The sequence below is a fragment of the Salmo salar genome, chromosome 01 (assembly GCF_965601325.2).
Source record: "Salmo salar chromosome 01, fSalSal1, whole genome shotgun sequence".
Classification (NCBI taxonomy): Eukaryota; Metazoa; Chordata; class Actinopteri; order Salmoniformes; family Salmonidae; genus Salmo; species Salmo salar.
The window spans coordinates 55,831,975-55,848,957 of record NC_138291.1 but is presented as its reverse complement, the minus strand read 5'-3'; the positions used below and the strand labels follow the sequence as shown (position 1 = coordinate 55,848,957).

The 16,983-nt window shown below is 43.6% G+C and overlaps 1 protein-coding gene across 2 annotated transcripts in view; it reads left to right on the top strand.

The window, feature by feature from the left end:
* The window catches only part of inpp5a (inositol polyphosphate-5-phosphatase A), a 200,466-nt gene that overhangs the window by 175,294 nt on the left and 8,189 nt on the right, over positions 1-16,983 (top strand). For both annotated transcript variants that reach the window (XM_014200229.3, XM_014200220.3), the window contains exon 12: positions 10,028-10,101. In XM_014200229.3, the coding sequence (XP_014055704.1) occupies positions 10,028-10,101 (74 nt within the window). The remainder of the gene's footprint in view (positions 1-10,027; positions 10,102-16,983) is intronic.

Sequence of the window (16,983 nt, the reverse complement as noted above, 5' to 3'; positions counted from 1 at the left end):
TTCATATTTTACCTGTCCGTTTCCTTAAGTGGTAATACAGCAGAATGCTAAATAATGTGTGACCTTAGCTGGGAAGATAAACATGGAAGGCCAGGGAGAATGGGCTCCTGTGCTGTCTCTTATACCTGAATACCTAGCTACACCTAAAGGCTCATTGTGCTTTTATATATATATATATATATATATATATATATATATATATATACTGTATGTACATACTGTACTGTATGTTGATGTCCATGTATGGCTTGTCCTATAAATGTCTCCCAGTCAATGTTTTGGTCTGCAAACGAGCAAAATGTGGATTATAGGAAAAGGCACTTTTGTGTTTTTTGCCCTTGACTCAGATCTGGGAATACACACTTGGCCAAAAGTATGTGGCCACCTGCTTGTGGCCACCTGCTTCTCATTCCAAAATCATGGGCATTAAGGTGGAGTTGGTCCCGCCTTTGCTGCTATAACAGCCTCTACTCTTCTGTTTCCGCTAGATGTTGGAACATTGCTGCGGGGACTTGCTTCCATTTAGCCACAAGAGCATTAGTGAGGTCGAGCACGGATATTGGTCGATTAGGCCTGGCTCACAGTCGGTATTCCAATTAATCCCAAAGGTATACTATGAGGTTGAGGTCAGGGCTCTGTGCAGGCCAGTCAAGTTCTTCAACACCGATCTCGACAAACCATTTCTGTCTGGACCTCCCTTTTTGCACAGCGGCATTGACAGGCTGAAACAGGAAAGGGCCTTCCCCAAACTGTTGCCACTGTTGGAAGCACAGAATCGTCTGGCCCAAACCATGAAAAACAGCCCCAGACCATTGTTCCTTCTCCACAAAACTTTCCAGTTGGCACTTTGCATTCGGGCAAGTAGCTTTCTCCTGGCATCCGCCAAACCCAGATTCGTCCGTTGGACTGCCAGATGGTGAAGCGTGATTCATCACTCCAGAGAACGCGTTTCCACTGCTCCAGAGTCCAATGGCGGTGAGCTTTACACCACTTCAGCCGACACTTGTCATTGCGCATGGTGATTGTAGGCTTATGCGCGGCTGCTCGGCCATGGAAACCCATTTCATGAAGCTCTCGAAGAACAGTTCTTGTGCTGACGTTGCTTCCAGAGGCAATTTTGAACTTGGTAGTGAGTGTTGCAACCAAGGACAGATGATTTTTTACGCACTTCAGCACTCGGTGGTCCCATTCTGTGAGCTTGTGTAGCCTACCACTTCGCGGCTGAGCCTTAGACGTTTCCACTTCACAGTAACAGCACTTACAGTTGACCGGGGCAGCTCTAGCAGGGCCGAAATTTGGCGAACTGACTTGTTGAAAAGGTGGCATCCTATGACGGTGCCACGTTGAAAGTCACTAAGCTCTTCAGTAAGGCCATTCTACTGACAATGTTTGTCTATGGCGATTGAATGGATGTGTGCTCGATTTTATACACCTGTCACCAATTGGCTGAAATAGCCGAATCCACTAATTTGAAGGGGTGTCCACATACTTTTGTACATATAGTGTAAGTAAATTAATGAATTAACAATCCCCCTTGAGATTTTAAGGTATTATGCAATTGATATAACCTTAACTATCATAAGAGAGAACATAATAGGACTGTAGCTTCTAGCCGGCTGGCTGTTTAGGTTGACCCTCAAGGCGCTCGGCCATTCCCTATCAGCGACAGTTTATTGATTCCACACCAAGTAATGAAGATTTCATAAAACTAAGAAAAAATATGTCCTGGCAATATAAGCCAAATGTGTGCCGTAAAAATAAAATTAAATGACCTTTCACCTCTGTGTGTACTGATGGCTTTTAATGGCAGCAGGTGTTATCAGAGGGATAGTTTGACGAGGTGTAAATCAAAGCACAATTATGAGCTTGGACAACCACTGGCCGGGTTGGAGGGACAGTCAGCCCAGAGACCTTTTATTCCCTCTGTTCCTGCAACTTCTCCCTCTTATAACAATCCCAGCTAGCGTGATTTAGGTGTGTGTTGCTCATCGAGGAGAAGCAAGAAATCTGGATCCTGCACTTCCTCATCTTTCTCCTTGTCTACGATATTGCCCGAGCCGTATTGGCTAGCAGCCCTCTCCAACAACTCCAAGGTCATTTCGGTCTGACAAACTACTGGGCCAGCTTTATAATGCAACGAGGCCTTGAACCAATATAAACTGGGATTTTTTTTTACTGCTGACCTACCAGACCAGCAAATCATTATGCTTAATTGACCCGGGATGAAATGTAGTGTGAAATTTCAGCCTTTGGGTTTTCAAGTCAACCTAAATGAATTACTCAACATTCACTTAAAAGCTCTGTGCACACACACACACATCATGGAAACACAATGTGCTTCATCACCCCCAACATTGCTCATCTGCTGCCTTTTAAAGGTGTCACTTCTCATCCCGGCTGCACTAACTCTCCATGGAGACAAGAACACCTGTCCACACACACTCACAGAAACAGACCAGTGTACACATACACAGGTACTCTATTAGGGTAAGAATAACAAAGATCTGAGGCACTATAACGCACACGGGGACAATTACGTACTGCACCTCTATAAACGTATATGCTGGCACACTCTTCCACACAAGGTCTCTCTGCACACACACACACCCTTGGAGCAATGCGTGTCATTGGGAGGATGGTGTTGGTGGTGGTGCACAGTGAAGCGTATCCTCTGGGCTCTATTCCTCATTCAGTGTGTGAGCTCTCCTGTGACCCTGTCTCTGTGAGTTTGATGAATGCTGCACATCTGCCCTCCTGAACCACAGAGACTCTGTCTGAGGGCCCCACTGCCTGGAAAGTAATGGCCACTGTTCTACACCACTGGCACACACACACACACACACACACACACACACACACACACACACACACACACACACACACACACACACACACACACACACACACACACACACACACACACACACAGACAGATGCTCACACTTTACACATAAGCATGCATAAAGTATGGAGTAGGCTACTCGCGCTTACCCACAAGCACTCGCTCATACACACTTGCACAGGCTCCAGACATATACACACACACGTACATTTATCCCACATACGTATGTAAAAATGCCAATAAAGTTTTAATCTGGTTTACAAACGTGTTGGGTTTGTGGATTGATGGCTGTTATTGTACTCCACTGATGGTGGTTAATGCTCCTCTTCTGCCTGTCTCGGCCTCCGTTTGGTTAGATGTCTCCTCTAAATATTATTGCTGTTGTCATTTCACCTAGATGGAGAGTACATTATCATCTAGATGGCGACTACATTCCATTCACTCCATTTTTACATGTCGCACAGCAATGTAATGTCATTAGTGTTAAACTAGCGTTAAATGTACTGACAGCCTTACACAGGCAGTGTTTAGGAACTCATCAGACACTGAGCTCTAGTTTTGGCTGGCGTTTAGCCAGCGCAATTGTCAAACGCATGCTCGTTTACAATTTCGACCTGTAAAAGCCTCCGCTTTTCTGTTTTCAAACCCTAGTTGCAGGATTGGTAATTTACCTGTTTTATATGAGGTCGCTTGCTCCGAGGTGGGACGGATGGCAAAATGGCAATTTCAGTAAGACCAACCAAAATCTGGTGTTAGCGGTAATGTGGTTGGTTTATGGCATGGAATTTGACAGTGGAAGTGCAGCCTATCCAGCCATGACGAACAGTGCCCATATGCACATGGGATAAGAGATGTGTGCTTTTTGTGCCCGTAAATTTCGTATTTAGAAACGTAAATCTATTTTTTCCCCATTTCATTTTATTAAAAACCAAGCATAGCCTCCCCCACTCTCAATTATTGTTGTTTTTTGTCATACCCAATTAATTTGCCAAGTTGTCAAGACTATCTATAAAGGGTTTGGCTCATGAGACCACTTTGAAATAAATCTTAAACCAAAGCCTAAAAGATAATGTAGGCTCATTGCCCATCATGGAACGAGAGATGAGGTAATCCGGTGACACTCGTATTTAGAAACGGCTAAGTTATTTTCCTGTAACAACTGCTTGTTTTAGGTTTTATTAAAAAACAAGCCCTTTATAGTAGGCTCCATTTATCCTACTATAACGGAAGCTGGTTCAACAGCAATGCGTCTGTTGTCAACCTATCAATAAAAGGTTTCTAAATGGTCTGTCTACTCGTGGGGTTTTTGCCGACATGCTTTTGCAGTATTCACATAGGCCTCCAATCGGCTTGTATCCATTCCCATTTCCAAAGAGCACCACTTTGTCCGGTTACAAAAGACACGCTCTTCCAAACATAGGCTATTCAAAATTGTCTGTCCTATAACGGCATATTAGTGGTAGGCCAAGGCTATATCTTGTTTATTTACAACGTGTTGCATTGCGTAAAAGCCTATACTCGTTGAAGACAATTACAACATTAGTCAACACTCCAAACATATTGAGCAAACACTGGAGATTTATTTGTATTTGTATTTATTTTACTGTTGCTATCGCCTATGCTAACTGTATTGTCAATCCACAATGGACTAGGACGAGAATATTCCGTGCCACAGTGGCTGCCGCTGATTGGCTGAATACCGGGGCAGGAGTTGGTTGGAGTGGTCAACAAAGCAGCATGACAGAAATATGATTCCAAGTTTTCTAACTGCAGGTAGTTTCTTTGAGAAGATATACCGTGCCTTCAGAAAGTATTCACACCCCTTGACTTTTTCCAAATTTTGTTGTGTTACAGCCTGAATTTAAAATGGATTAAATTGAGATTTTGTGTCACTGGCCTACACACAGCACCCCATAATGTCAAAGTGGAATTATGTATTTAGACATTTTTATTATTTAATACAAATGTTAAAGCTGAAATGTCTTGACTCAATAAGTATCCAATCCTTTTGTTATGGCAAGCCTAAATAACTTCAGAAGTAAAAATGTGCTTAACAAGTTACATAGTATGTTGAATGGACTGTGCGCAATAAGTGTTTAACATGATTTTTGAATGACTACCTCGTTTCTGTATCCCACACATACAATTATCTGTAAGGTCTCTCAGTCTAGCAGTGAATTTCAAACACAGATTCAACCGCAAAGAAGGGCACCTATTGGTAGATGGGTAAAAATTAAAAAGCAGACATTGAATATCCCTTTGAGCATGGTGAAGTTATTAATTACACTTTGGATGGTGTATCAATACACCCAGTCACTACAACGATACAAGCGTCCCAAAGATACAGGCGTCTTTCCTAACTCTAGTTGCTGAGGGATTTCACCATGGTGACTTTAAAAAAAGAGTTTAATGGCTGTGAAATACGACATTGTAGTTACTCCACAATACTAACCTAAATGACAGAGTGAAAAGAAGGAAGCCTGTACAGAATAAAAAATATTCCAGAACATACATCAAATCAAATGTGTTTATAAACCCTTTTACATCAGCAGATGTCACAAAGTGCTTATACAGAAACTCAACCTAAAATGGCAATCGATGCAGATGTAGAAGCATGGTGGCTAGGGAAAAACTCCATAGAAAAGCAGGAACCCTGCAACAAACCTAGAGAGGAACCAAGCAAATGCATCCTGTTTGCAATAAGGCCCTAAAGTAATACTGAAAAGAATGTGGCTAAGAAATTAACTTTATGTCCTGAAATCAAAGCATTATGTTTGGGGCAAATACAACACATCACTGAGTGCCACTGCGTATTTTCAAGCATGGTGGTGGCTGCATCATGTTATGAGTATGCTTGTCATCGCAAAGACTGAGGAGTTTTTGGGGATTGAAAGAAACGGAATAGAGCTAAGCACCAGCAAAATCCTAGAGGAAAACCTGGTCGTCTGCTTTTCAACAGACACTGGGAGACAAATTCACCTTTCAGCAGGACAATAACCTAAAACACAAGGCCAAATTTACACTGGAGTTGCTTACCATGTTCCTGAGTAGCCTAGTTACAGTTTTGACTGATTTAAATCAGCTTGAACATCTATGGCAAGACTTGAAAATGGCTGTCTAGCAATGATCAACAACTAACTTGACAGAGCTTGAAGAATATTTTTTAAGAATAATGTGCAAATATTGTACAATCCCGGTGTTTAAAGCTCTTAGAGACTTACCCAGAAAGACCCACAGCTGTAATTGCTGCCAAAGGTGATTGTAACATGTATTGAGTCAGGCGGTTGAATACTTATGTAATCAAGATATAGTGTTTTACTTTATTAATTTTTTTTACAAATGTTAGAATTTTTCCCCACTTTGACATTACAGTATTTGGTTTAGGTCGTTGACAAAAAAATGACAAATCTATTTTAATCCCACCTTGTAGCACAACAAAATGTGGAAAAAGGGGGGTGAATACTTTTTGAAGGCACAGTATAAAGCGATTTGTGCATCAGAATAACAGCATAAAAAAACTATTTAAATTTTACATATCAAAGTACTGAACTACTACTTTGAAGTATGGGAGTAAAAAGTACGAATGTGTTTTAAACCAGATACTTTTAGACTTTTACTGAAGTAGTATATTACTGGGTGACTTTCACCTTTTACTTGAGTCATTTTCTATTAAGGTATTTTTACTTTTACTCAAGTTTAACAGTTAAATACTTTTTCCACCACTGAAAAAATTGAATGACCACTTCTGCACAAGCTGCCACTGTTTTGAACAGATTCGATTCTACTATTTAGAACGAGCAGCCACTCTCGAACGAACGAGTGCACCAGGGAGAACGCACCAAGCATGCAAATGCAACAAGTGAAAACACATTATCTAACTGGGGATAGCTAGCTAACATAACGTCACAAAGTATAGTTCTGAATTAACTTCATATTTCCAAGTTAGTCAGATATTAGTTTAGAAAAATTTGAAACTGGCATGGCAGCTAGCAAAAGTAGAAAACTGTTTAATTTGACCCAAAAATCGACCAAACTGTTTCTCAAAATTACTGTAGCTGGCTAAATAATTTGATCATGCTTTGTGATGCACCCGTTTTTATGCTGTTTTGGTCCACGCAACATGTCACTCTGTCACCTACAGTAGAACCTGATGAACAATATGGGGGGAAACAATAAGCCACTGTCATGCTTTTTTGTCCTACCAGATCCACGGTGAGAAGGTTCTAGCTATTGTATCCCTCTGTCCTTCCACTATTGTTGGATGTTGACGTCTGGTTTATCAGGTCCCAGGCTCCCATGACTGTTATGATCATTTTACAATTAGCTTTTTGCTTTAGCACCATCTGTACCTGATAGAGCAAATCTAGTCGCACGTGCGGAAGTAAGCCGTCTAGCGCGAGAAACATATTGGGAGGGAGAATAGAGCAGACCCAGAAGTTCTGACTGAACACACATTTGAGCGGCCCAGGACGGTCCATTTACTTTGTGCTGTTAGAATTTATGCTTTGAAATCCTGCGATTTTCATTGGAGCAGTTCCCCCCCTCATAGCATATCTGGCAAAACAATCCAAGCAATGTTCACACGGCCTATGCGCCCGTAGAGGCGGAGCTGCTGCTGCTGGCAGTCACTGAAGGGCAGAGTTGTACCTGAACAGCTTCTTCTGAACAATATGCTTTCAAACAGGAAAACGTACACATTTACCTCACTTTAATGAGCATTTAAAACATAATACATGAATTATATTTTTAAAATAATTATGTTTTGACCAATCGCAAGTGTTCTTTTTTTTTTTACCCTAACGTCTTAATGGGCGGGCCGCTGCCCAGCCGAATTGGAGTTGATGACAATGCAAAGACTGTCGATCACCTACCGAACTTGAGAACAAACGCATGCAGTATTAAGCCATGGAACGCCTCGATTGGCCACTGAGTGGCCAAGCCCTCGTCACACCTACAACTTGTTTATTCATCAAAACCCAGCCCTTTCGCACTAACGTCAGCTATTGCGTTCATAATAAATATTATAAAAATAGCAAACATATCTCTGATACACCTCCGGACCTATAGCGCTACACTCAGTGCTTAGATTTACCATTGCATTAGATTTGTTAAAATAGAGCCCGCTATCACAGGGGTTGCTGGATATCTGGCCGTCGCTCAGGGAGTCAGCAATGCAGGTGCCCCTGCTACCTGCTGATCTCCCAGATAATTAGTGTGTATAAGGATCTGCTAATTGCACTTCTCACTAATGATTTATGGGATTTGGGAAGGGGGGGAGATGGAGGGGGGAGTGGGGGTTGTAAGTTGGTGCTGGTGCAGTCAGAGGTTGTGCAGCTGGGGGAGGGGACATGATTGATGAAGACTGTTTGGATCCACTGTCAGCTTAGAGAGACAGACCTCCACCATCAGCAGCAGACTGGGAGCTGTGGTAGGACAGGACAGGTATGGCTCTGGAATAGCCAGGCCAGGGACACACACATCAACACTGGTCAGCTGTTCTCACACACATGCCTTTATGTACCACCAAACTGTTCATGACACTTATACAGTATGGTGGTAAAGGCACAAATCCACACGTCAAAAAAGAAGAGAAAGTAATCGAACACAATTATCTGACACAATTACCACACACTCATAGTTATTCACTCAGTGAGTGATGACTGACGCAGAGGATATTACATGCTGTAATACATTTTTTACACTTTCTGAAGGCACTGTAGTTAAATAAATGATTTATACCCCTTGACTTATTCCACATTTTGTTATAACCTGAATAAATAAAAATCTATTATATTTGGGGGTTTTCTTACCCATCTACACACAATACCCCATCATGACAAAGTGAAAACATGTTTTTAGAAATGTTTGCAAATGTATTGAAAATTATATACAGAAATCTAATTTAAATAAGTATTCACAAGTAGTCAATACATGTTAGTCACCTTTGGCAGCGATTACAGCTGTGAGTCTTTCTGGTTAATTAAGTCTCTAAGAGCTTTGCACACCTTGATTGTACAATATTTGCCCATTATTCTTTTTAAAATTCTTCAAAGTCTGTTAAATTGGTTGTTGATCATTGCTAGGCAACCATGTTTTTAAGTCAACTGTAACTCAGCCACTCAGGAACATTGACTGTCTTCTTGGTAAGCAACTCCAGTGTAGATTTGGCCTTTTAGGTTATTGTCCTGCTGAAAGTTGAATTCATATCCCAGTGTCTGTGCTTAGCTCCATTCTATTTATTTTTTATCCTGAAAAACTCCCCAGTCCTTAACGATTACATGCATACCCATAACATGATTCTGCCACCACTATGCTTGAAAATATGGGATAGTGGTACTCAGTAATGTGTTGTATTGGATTTGCCCCAAATATAACACTTTGTATTCAGGACAGAAAGTTAATTCCTTTGCCACATCTTTGGCAGTTTTACTTTAGTGCCTTGTGGAGTAACTACAATGCTGTTCATCCATCCTCAGTTTTCTCCTATCAGAGCCATTAAACTTTTTTAAAGTCACTATTGGCCTCATGGTGAAATCCCTGAGCGGTTTCCTTCCTCTCCGGCAACTGAGTTAGGAAGAACGCCTGTATCTTTGTAGTGACTGGGTGTATTGATACACCATCCAAAGTGTAATTAATAACTTAATAACACCATGCTCAAAGGGATATTCACGGTCTGCTTTTTTACATTTTATACCCATCTACCAATAGGTGCCCTTCTTTGCGAGGCATTGGAAAACCTTCCTAGTCTTTGTGGTTGAATCTGTGTTTGAAATTCACTACTCGACTGCGGGACCTTACAGATAATTGTATATGTAAGGTACAGAGATGAATAACTACCTCAAAAACCATGTTAAGCACTATTGCACACAGTGAGTCCATGCAACTTATGACTTTTTAAGCACATTTTTACTCCTGAACCTGTTTAGGCCTGCCATAACAAAGGGGTTGAATACTTATTGAGTCAAGACATTTCAGCTTTGAATTTTTTATGAATTAGTATAAAACAAATAAACATAAAATGCTGACATTATGGAGTGTATAGGCCAGTGACACAAAATCTCAATTTTAAATTCAGGCTATAATACAACAAAGTTTTTGAAAAAGTCAAGGGGTGTGAATACTTCCTGTGTGCACTGTATCTCTTTCTTCCTCCTTTCATCCCCCTCCTCCCCTCTCTCTTCACAGTTTTTACAGTTTGACAGTGAGCTGTCCTGTTTCAAGGAACGGCTGCACGAGCTGGAGATATCCTTTCCTCCCAGGTATGGAATTCTCTGTGTTTCCTTGTGAATCAATGACTGAATGAACCATACCTATTCAACTCAAGTCACTCCTGTTATTTAGGAAAATACTTGTATATTATCGCACTTGTGCGTTTCTTCCATTTTGGTATGGTACAAGGCACAATCAACACCAATTAAAACGATTGAGGTCTTCCAGAGCTGAAACCGTCTATTACCCTGGACATTAATTGGTATCTGTATTGGTACCTACCTGTAACTATCTAAACTCAGCAAAAAAAATGTACGCCCCTTTTTCAGGACTCTCTTTCAAAGATAATTCGTAAAAATCCAAATAACTTCACAGATCTTCATTGTAAAGGGTTTAAACACTGTTTCCCATGCTTGTTCGATGAACCATAAACAATTAATGAACATGCACCTGTGGTACGGTCGTTAAGACACTGACAGCTTACAGACGGTAGGCAATTAAGGTCACAGTCATGAAAACTTAGGACACTAAAGAGGCCTTTCTACTGACTCTGAAAAACACCAAAAGAAAAATGCCCAGGGTCCCTGCTCATCTGTGTGAACATGCCTTAGGCATGCTGCAAGAAGGCATGAGGACTGCAGATGTGGCCAGGTCAATAAATTGCAATGTCCGTACTGTGAGACACCTAAGACAGCGCTACAGGGAGACAGGATGGACAGCTGATTGTCCTCGCAGTGGCGGACCACATGTAACAACACCTGCACAGGATCGGTACATCCGAACATCACACCTGCACGACAGGTACAGGATGGCAGCAATAACTGCCCGAGTTACACCAGGAACGCACAATCCCTCCATCAGTGCTCAGACTGTCCGCAATAAGCTGAGAGAGGCTGGACTGAGGGCTGTAGGCCTGTTGTAAGGCAGGTCCTCACCAGACATCACTGGCAACAACATTGCCTATGGGCACAAACCCACCGTCGCTGGACCAGACAGGACTGGCAAAAAGTGCTCTTCACTGACGAGTCGTGGTTTTGTCGCACCAGGGGTGATGGTCGGATTTGCGTTTATCGTCGAAGGAATGAGCGTTACACCGAGGCCTGTACTCTGGAACGGGATCGATTTGGAGGTGGAGGGTCCGTCATGGTCTGGGGCGGTGTGTCACAGCATCATCGGACTGAGCTTGTTGTCATTGGAGGCAATCTCAACGCTGTGCGTTACAGGGAAGACATCCATCTCCCTCATGTGGTACCCTTCCTGCAAGCTCATCCTGACATGACCCTCCAGCATGACAATGCCATCAGCCATACTGCTCGTTCTGTGCGTGATTTCCTGTAGGACAGGTATGTCAGTGTTCTGCCATGGCCAGCGAAGAGCCCGGATCTCTATCCCATTGAGCACGTCTGGGACCTGTTGGATCTGAGGGTGAGGGCTAGGGCCATTCGCCTCAGAAATGTCTGGGAACTTGCAGATGCCTTGGTGGAAGAGTGGGGTAACATCTCACAGCAAGAACTGGCAAATCTGGTGCAGTCCATGAGGAGGAGATGCACTGCAGTACTTAATGCAGCTGGTGGCCACACCAGATACTGACTGTTACTTTTGATTTTGACCCCCCCCCCCCCCCCCCCCCTTGTTCAGGGACACATTATTCCATTTCTATTAGTCACATGTCTGTTGAACTTGTTCAGTTTATGTCTCAGTTGTTGAATTTTATGTTTATACAAATATTTACATTGGTTAAGTTTGCTGAAAATACACGCAGTTGACAGTGAGAGGACTTTCTTTTTTTTGCTGAATTTATTACCCTGCACATTAATTGGTTCCTGTATTGGTACCTACCTGTAACTATCTATTGTCCTGTATATTACCTACTACCTCTGTCTATTACCCCATAAAGGGCCTACTCTCTGCCCTTCACTATCATTGGCCATGAAATGGTGTGCCTACCCCTCATCTCGCATTCTAACCATGTGTTTAGTCACAGTAGGTATTCACTTAGTTATCCAGGATTCAGTTAACGGTGTACAAATCATCACTTTTTGGAAGGACTCATTCTATCCATTGGTAAGAATGTGTTGTAAAAAGAAGTGGACCTTACTACTAACCTTGCTAAAGCACCACATCACTGAAAATCAGCAGTGCACAAACAGGCTGATGTTTTGCTCCATTAATGGTATGGGGCCTTAACATTACTCAATCAACCCTCTTGGGCCAAATGGCTTTGTTTGTGCCAACTATATGTTTGATGGTTATCAATTGTTTAGTATGATTGGATGTGCTTCTAAACTGCTCCCCTGGGTGTGTGTGTGCGCGCATGTGCGTGTGCACGTGTATTTGTGTGTGCGGTTGCAGGCACGTGTATGTGTGTGTCTGTTCTTGCTTGTGTGTGTGAAGAGCACTGCATTGATATTCTGTCGCGGTGGGAGTTGGGGGACCATGGAGAGGGGGGTCCTTCTCGTCTCCTCTTCCTCAAACAAATGCATTTGCAATTAGCCCTTTTCAGAGCAGAGGGAGGGCAAGCACACACGCCGGCCTGTGTGGGAATATGTTTTGGCGGTGGCGCGATAATGGCGCTTGACCTTTGTCACTCGTGACTCAATCAGTGCAGATAATGAAATGCTGTATTCAAACAATAATTACTTGATAAACTGCTCTGGTGGCGGGTGTGGACCCGGACCGGTGGAGAGTGAGTGTGTGTGTGTGTGTCAAGGTTCTGCCAGTCACTGTTTTTAAATTACTCCGTGTCTTAATCAGGGACCCCATTTACATCGCTTTGCATAAGTGACGTCTGGATTTATTGTCCTTTTACACTCGGTGACTTTTGCACCTATCTATCCATAATATAATATTGAATCATCGTCTCCCTGCCGAGTCAATGAACAGGCTGCTGTGAAAGAATACGAATGATGTTCACCTAATGGGGACATGATGAATCAAATTGCTAAAACCTGGGCATAGCGTATGAAATTTGATTCAATCCACTCAGCGTCTGATACGAGCCACTTCCTTGTCAGTGGTTAATGAGTAGAAATGGCCTAGTTAAACTTAAACAACCTTCTCCTCCCATTCACATAACACACACTTGCACCAACACATACACACACCGCATACATACTTGTCCCCCTCCCCCTGTCAGATCATCCTTGTGCTCCATGAGCAATCAAGCACTCAATGATTGTTCTCCATCACATAGCCTGCTCCGGAACAGCCCCTCACCATCTGTGAGGTTATTACTCCCCCTGCACGCACGCACATACACACATGCTCGCTTACATTCAATCTAGAAATCAATACTGTTCAATACTGTTTATTCTATGAATTAATCCTGCATGTGGAAGTCTATGTCCACCTATGTAATTGGATAACCATAGCCTAGTTGCTGTATTTTAGGTCATTTAGCATGTTGCCAGGGATAAAGATGTCATCAAACCCTCACTTATTTTGGTTTTTGGGATCAGGGTCTGTATTGTCAACGCGTCTCAGGGTAGGAGTGTTGGTACAGGATCAGTTTTGCCTGTTTAGATAATAACGAGTGCGATTGTATGGACGGTGGGGGACGCAGCTAAGATCAGCGCTACTACTCTGAGACCATTTATGAATACCGGACCAGAGCTGTGTGTATGAGGTTGTGGAAATATGTAACAGCGGGAAAAAATGATGATCCTCTTTCACCTCCACCAGGCTGCAGTAAAAGCTCAAACACCCCAAACTGGAGGTTCCATTCCATTTTTAGAATAAGACACTATAGTGTTATTGAGACTATACATTATTTCAGTGTCTGTGCCGTACGTTCTCGTGCATCATGTTTGCATTTCTGGAATGTGCTACAAGCTGTAGATATAATATCGCTCCACCTTCAAGAAGCCGTCTGTCAAAGTTGGCCCGTGACATGTCTAAGCACTCGGCCACCGGGGTGTGGAATTTAGCCGTAGCCCGCGAGACTTGTACCTGGTGCCAGCCGGCTGCCGCACACTGATAGGCTGCGGGGTATCCCATTCACACAGAAGCACACACACTCATACACACAAGTATGCTAAAATGCGATATCTGTTGGAGTTTAGTAGTTGGGAGGGGGGCCCAGTCTTTCAAGACAAGTTTATCAATTGGAAACCAACCTCATGATAAAAATAGTTAGAGCCAAGCCCCCCCCCCCCCCATATGAAATGATACATTTCTGATTATGTTTGCTGGAATAGCATAACTAAGGTAACCTCCCCAAAACATCTAAGAAGGCTGAGTAACTTACGTTATTCATATATTTTGATTGATTTTAGGAGAATGCTTTTAGTACTGCCCATTATCTGATTTATTTGCTCTTTTTTGTTGTTGTCTAAGATCGATGCAAAAATGTAATCTAAACCTGGAGCGGGGGGGAAATTCAGTGAACAATGAGAGAGTAGGGGAAGAATGTATTCCTGTTTTAACCAGATTACCCTGAATGGGCTCGGAGGGAGCTTTTGAGTGACATCAGACAGACTGGCGTTCTAACTCTATCAGTGTACCGCCCCAATGAGTCGACTACTCCGAGAGGGACGAGGAAAGAGGGATAGTGAGAGTGGAACAAGAGAAGGATGGGAAGACACTGGAGCGAGTAAAGATGGCTCCAGTCCCATGCATCTGTGTTTGCCAAGTCTAGACAGGCCAGGGACGAGAGGGGCGAGAGGAGCAAAGTGGCCAGGGGGTCGCGAGGTGAGGAGGGGCAGGGTGTGCGAGGAGGAGGGCTGATAAAGAGTTGTCTCTTCACCGTTTGGTGTTGAACAGGAAGCCGGGAGCGCCCCGGGACCAACCCTGGCACGTTAGCATACATTTTCCAAACATGGCAGGTCTATGAGGATGGGCCGAAGACTGACTCCTCCCCCCCCCCCCCCCCCCCTGGGAAAAGACCCAGCGGTTACAATGCAGGTGGAAGAAAACCTTGAGAAAAACAGATTGCCCGTGTGGTTGCCCATCAGTTTAGGCGGGGAAATAGTGTTTGGTCTAATGACATAAATGGTGATCTGCCAATTCTCCAGGACATGCTCTCGAAAACACTCGTCTGTCCATATGCCCTGTGCCCTGCCTCAGAAAACAAGCCGCAGTTCAAACCAAACAGCTGAATGCTAAGCATTATCTCTGTTTGATGGCCACGTTCAATTTTCCAGCAGTTCACCATTGGATAACAGTGCTTTACTGAGTGTTATGTTTCCTCATTGAATGGTGGAATTTGTGAATGAGCCAGTAGGGCCTTGGCACACTCACTCTCCCTGCAGAATGAGGAAGACATTGAGATCCCACCCACTGGGCCTCTTAAGAGTGGTGTGCGTGTGCGCACGCTTGTGCATCTGATGGCCAGTGCAAGCCAAGTGAAGTCCTGTCCTCTGAAAGGTCCTCCTATACTGCGGTGGAGGCGCATGACTGTTTATGGAGTACCAGAGATGTCCGTTAGCCACTGTTTCGTTTAGCGCCGCAAGAGAGCGATTCTAAGGCACGCACACAGCTGATATTATTTGCTGGAGTGTCGATGAGATCGTGCGTTATCACACACAATCAGCTGAAGAGGAACATTGTTTCACACTCTCAACACGTCCATCGTTCTAACTGCTGGGGATCCATTGAAAATGTGGCAGGGGCTATTGTAGTATATATATTTACAATGGCCGTGTGTCTGTGTGCTTCTTCCCTGGGCTGATGCTTCGCTGGGATGAGAGGGAGCCTTTTGTTTAAATGGCTCTGGTACAGAGAGGGTTAAACAGACGCTCAAGACTTCCTCCTGAGTGGAAAGGGGTCTGCTGAATAGTTGCAGCTCTTCACCGATACAGAACCTCTTGCACAGAGTGTAGCTGTCTGTCCAACACACACACCAGCTCTGAGCAACCTGTGGCATTTGACACTGTGTTTGTATTGGGCCAATGTTGTGGCGGCGAGCTCCCCAACCCTGAAATGTGGAGCAAACATTCAGGGAGTTTTATTGATAGCAGTTTGTGCGGCTGATCTTTGTGAATGAAAATTAAGGTGTGTCGCTCCTCGTTTCCGTCCTTGCTTTGCCAAGCCTTCCCTGATAACGGTAAACAAATGTGGCTGAGCGGGGAGAGGTGAGTCATTTGGGAGGGAAAAAAGTTTACTTTACCGTAAAGAGAAAATAACCTGACGGCTAAGCCAATCCCTGCGTCCATACAGCCCCGTCAACACTGAGTCATGTGACATTAGCCCCATGATGCCCCTCCTTACCTCTGCCCTTGTGTCATTCATACTGTAAACAATCTTATCTCTGGCTCCCTGCCCTGCCCATATTCACTAGTTTATATTCCCTTTGTTAAATACGGGCACACTCAATTGGCCCCTGTTTGGCTTGTCACTTATTTGTCATTATGTAAAACAAGATAACGGAATTTGGCCAGGAGATAAGAAATGTTGGACACAACAGAACGGGGATGGTGCGTGACAGTGCTGGGTGACTGCAGCTTGGGGACAAGAGCTCCCACCTGGCCTGGCCCGGCCCGGCCCACTTCCGCTCGCTCTCTCTGGATGGTGAGGCTGAGTGATACCAGACCTGGGTTCAAATAATTGAACTTCCTGTTGCAGTGGAACCAATAGAATAGCTGCAAAAGTGCAAATGCAAACCCCACCCATCTGGCACGTTTAGAGCCAACTCTAAAAGTTTTTGAACCCAGGTCTGACTGACACACATTAGGGCTGGGTTTTACACCGCCGATGCTTGGTACTGCTCAAACACACGACTGACAGGCGTTTGACACTTACCAGAAGAAAAAAAACCTATGAGTGATGTTACAGCAGGAAGTAGAACATTAAAAATCCACATGAAGAATGAGTAATGGTGTGGTGGCTTTGAGAGACATATGTTGGATATGCGGAAGTTCCCCGTGTTGAAGTCTGTGAACTTCACACTAGAGGTTATAACCCAACAAAAGAGGATGTTTTCAAGGGTGCACAGG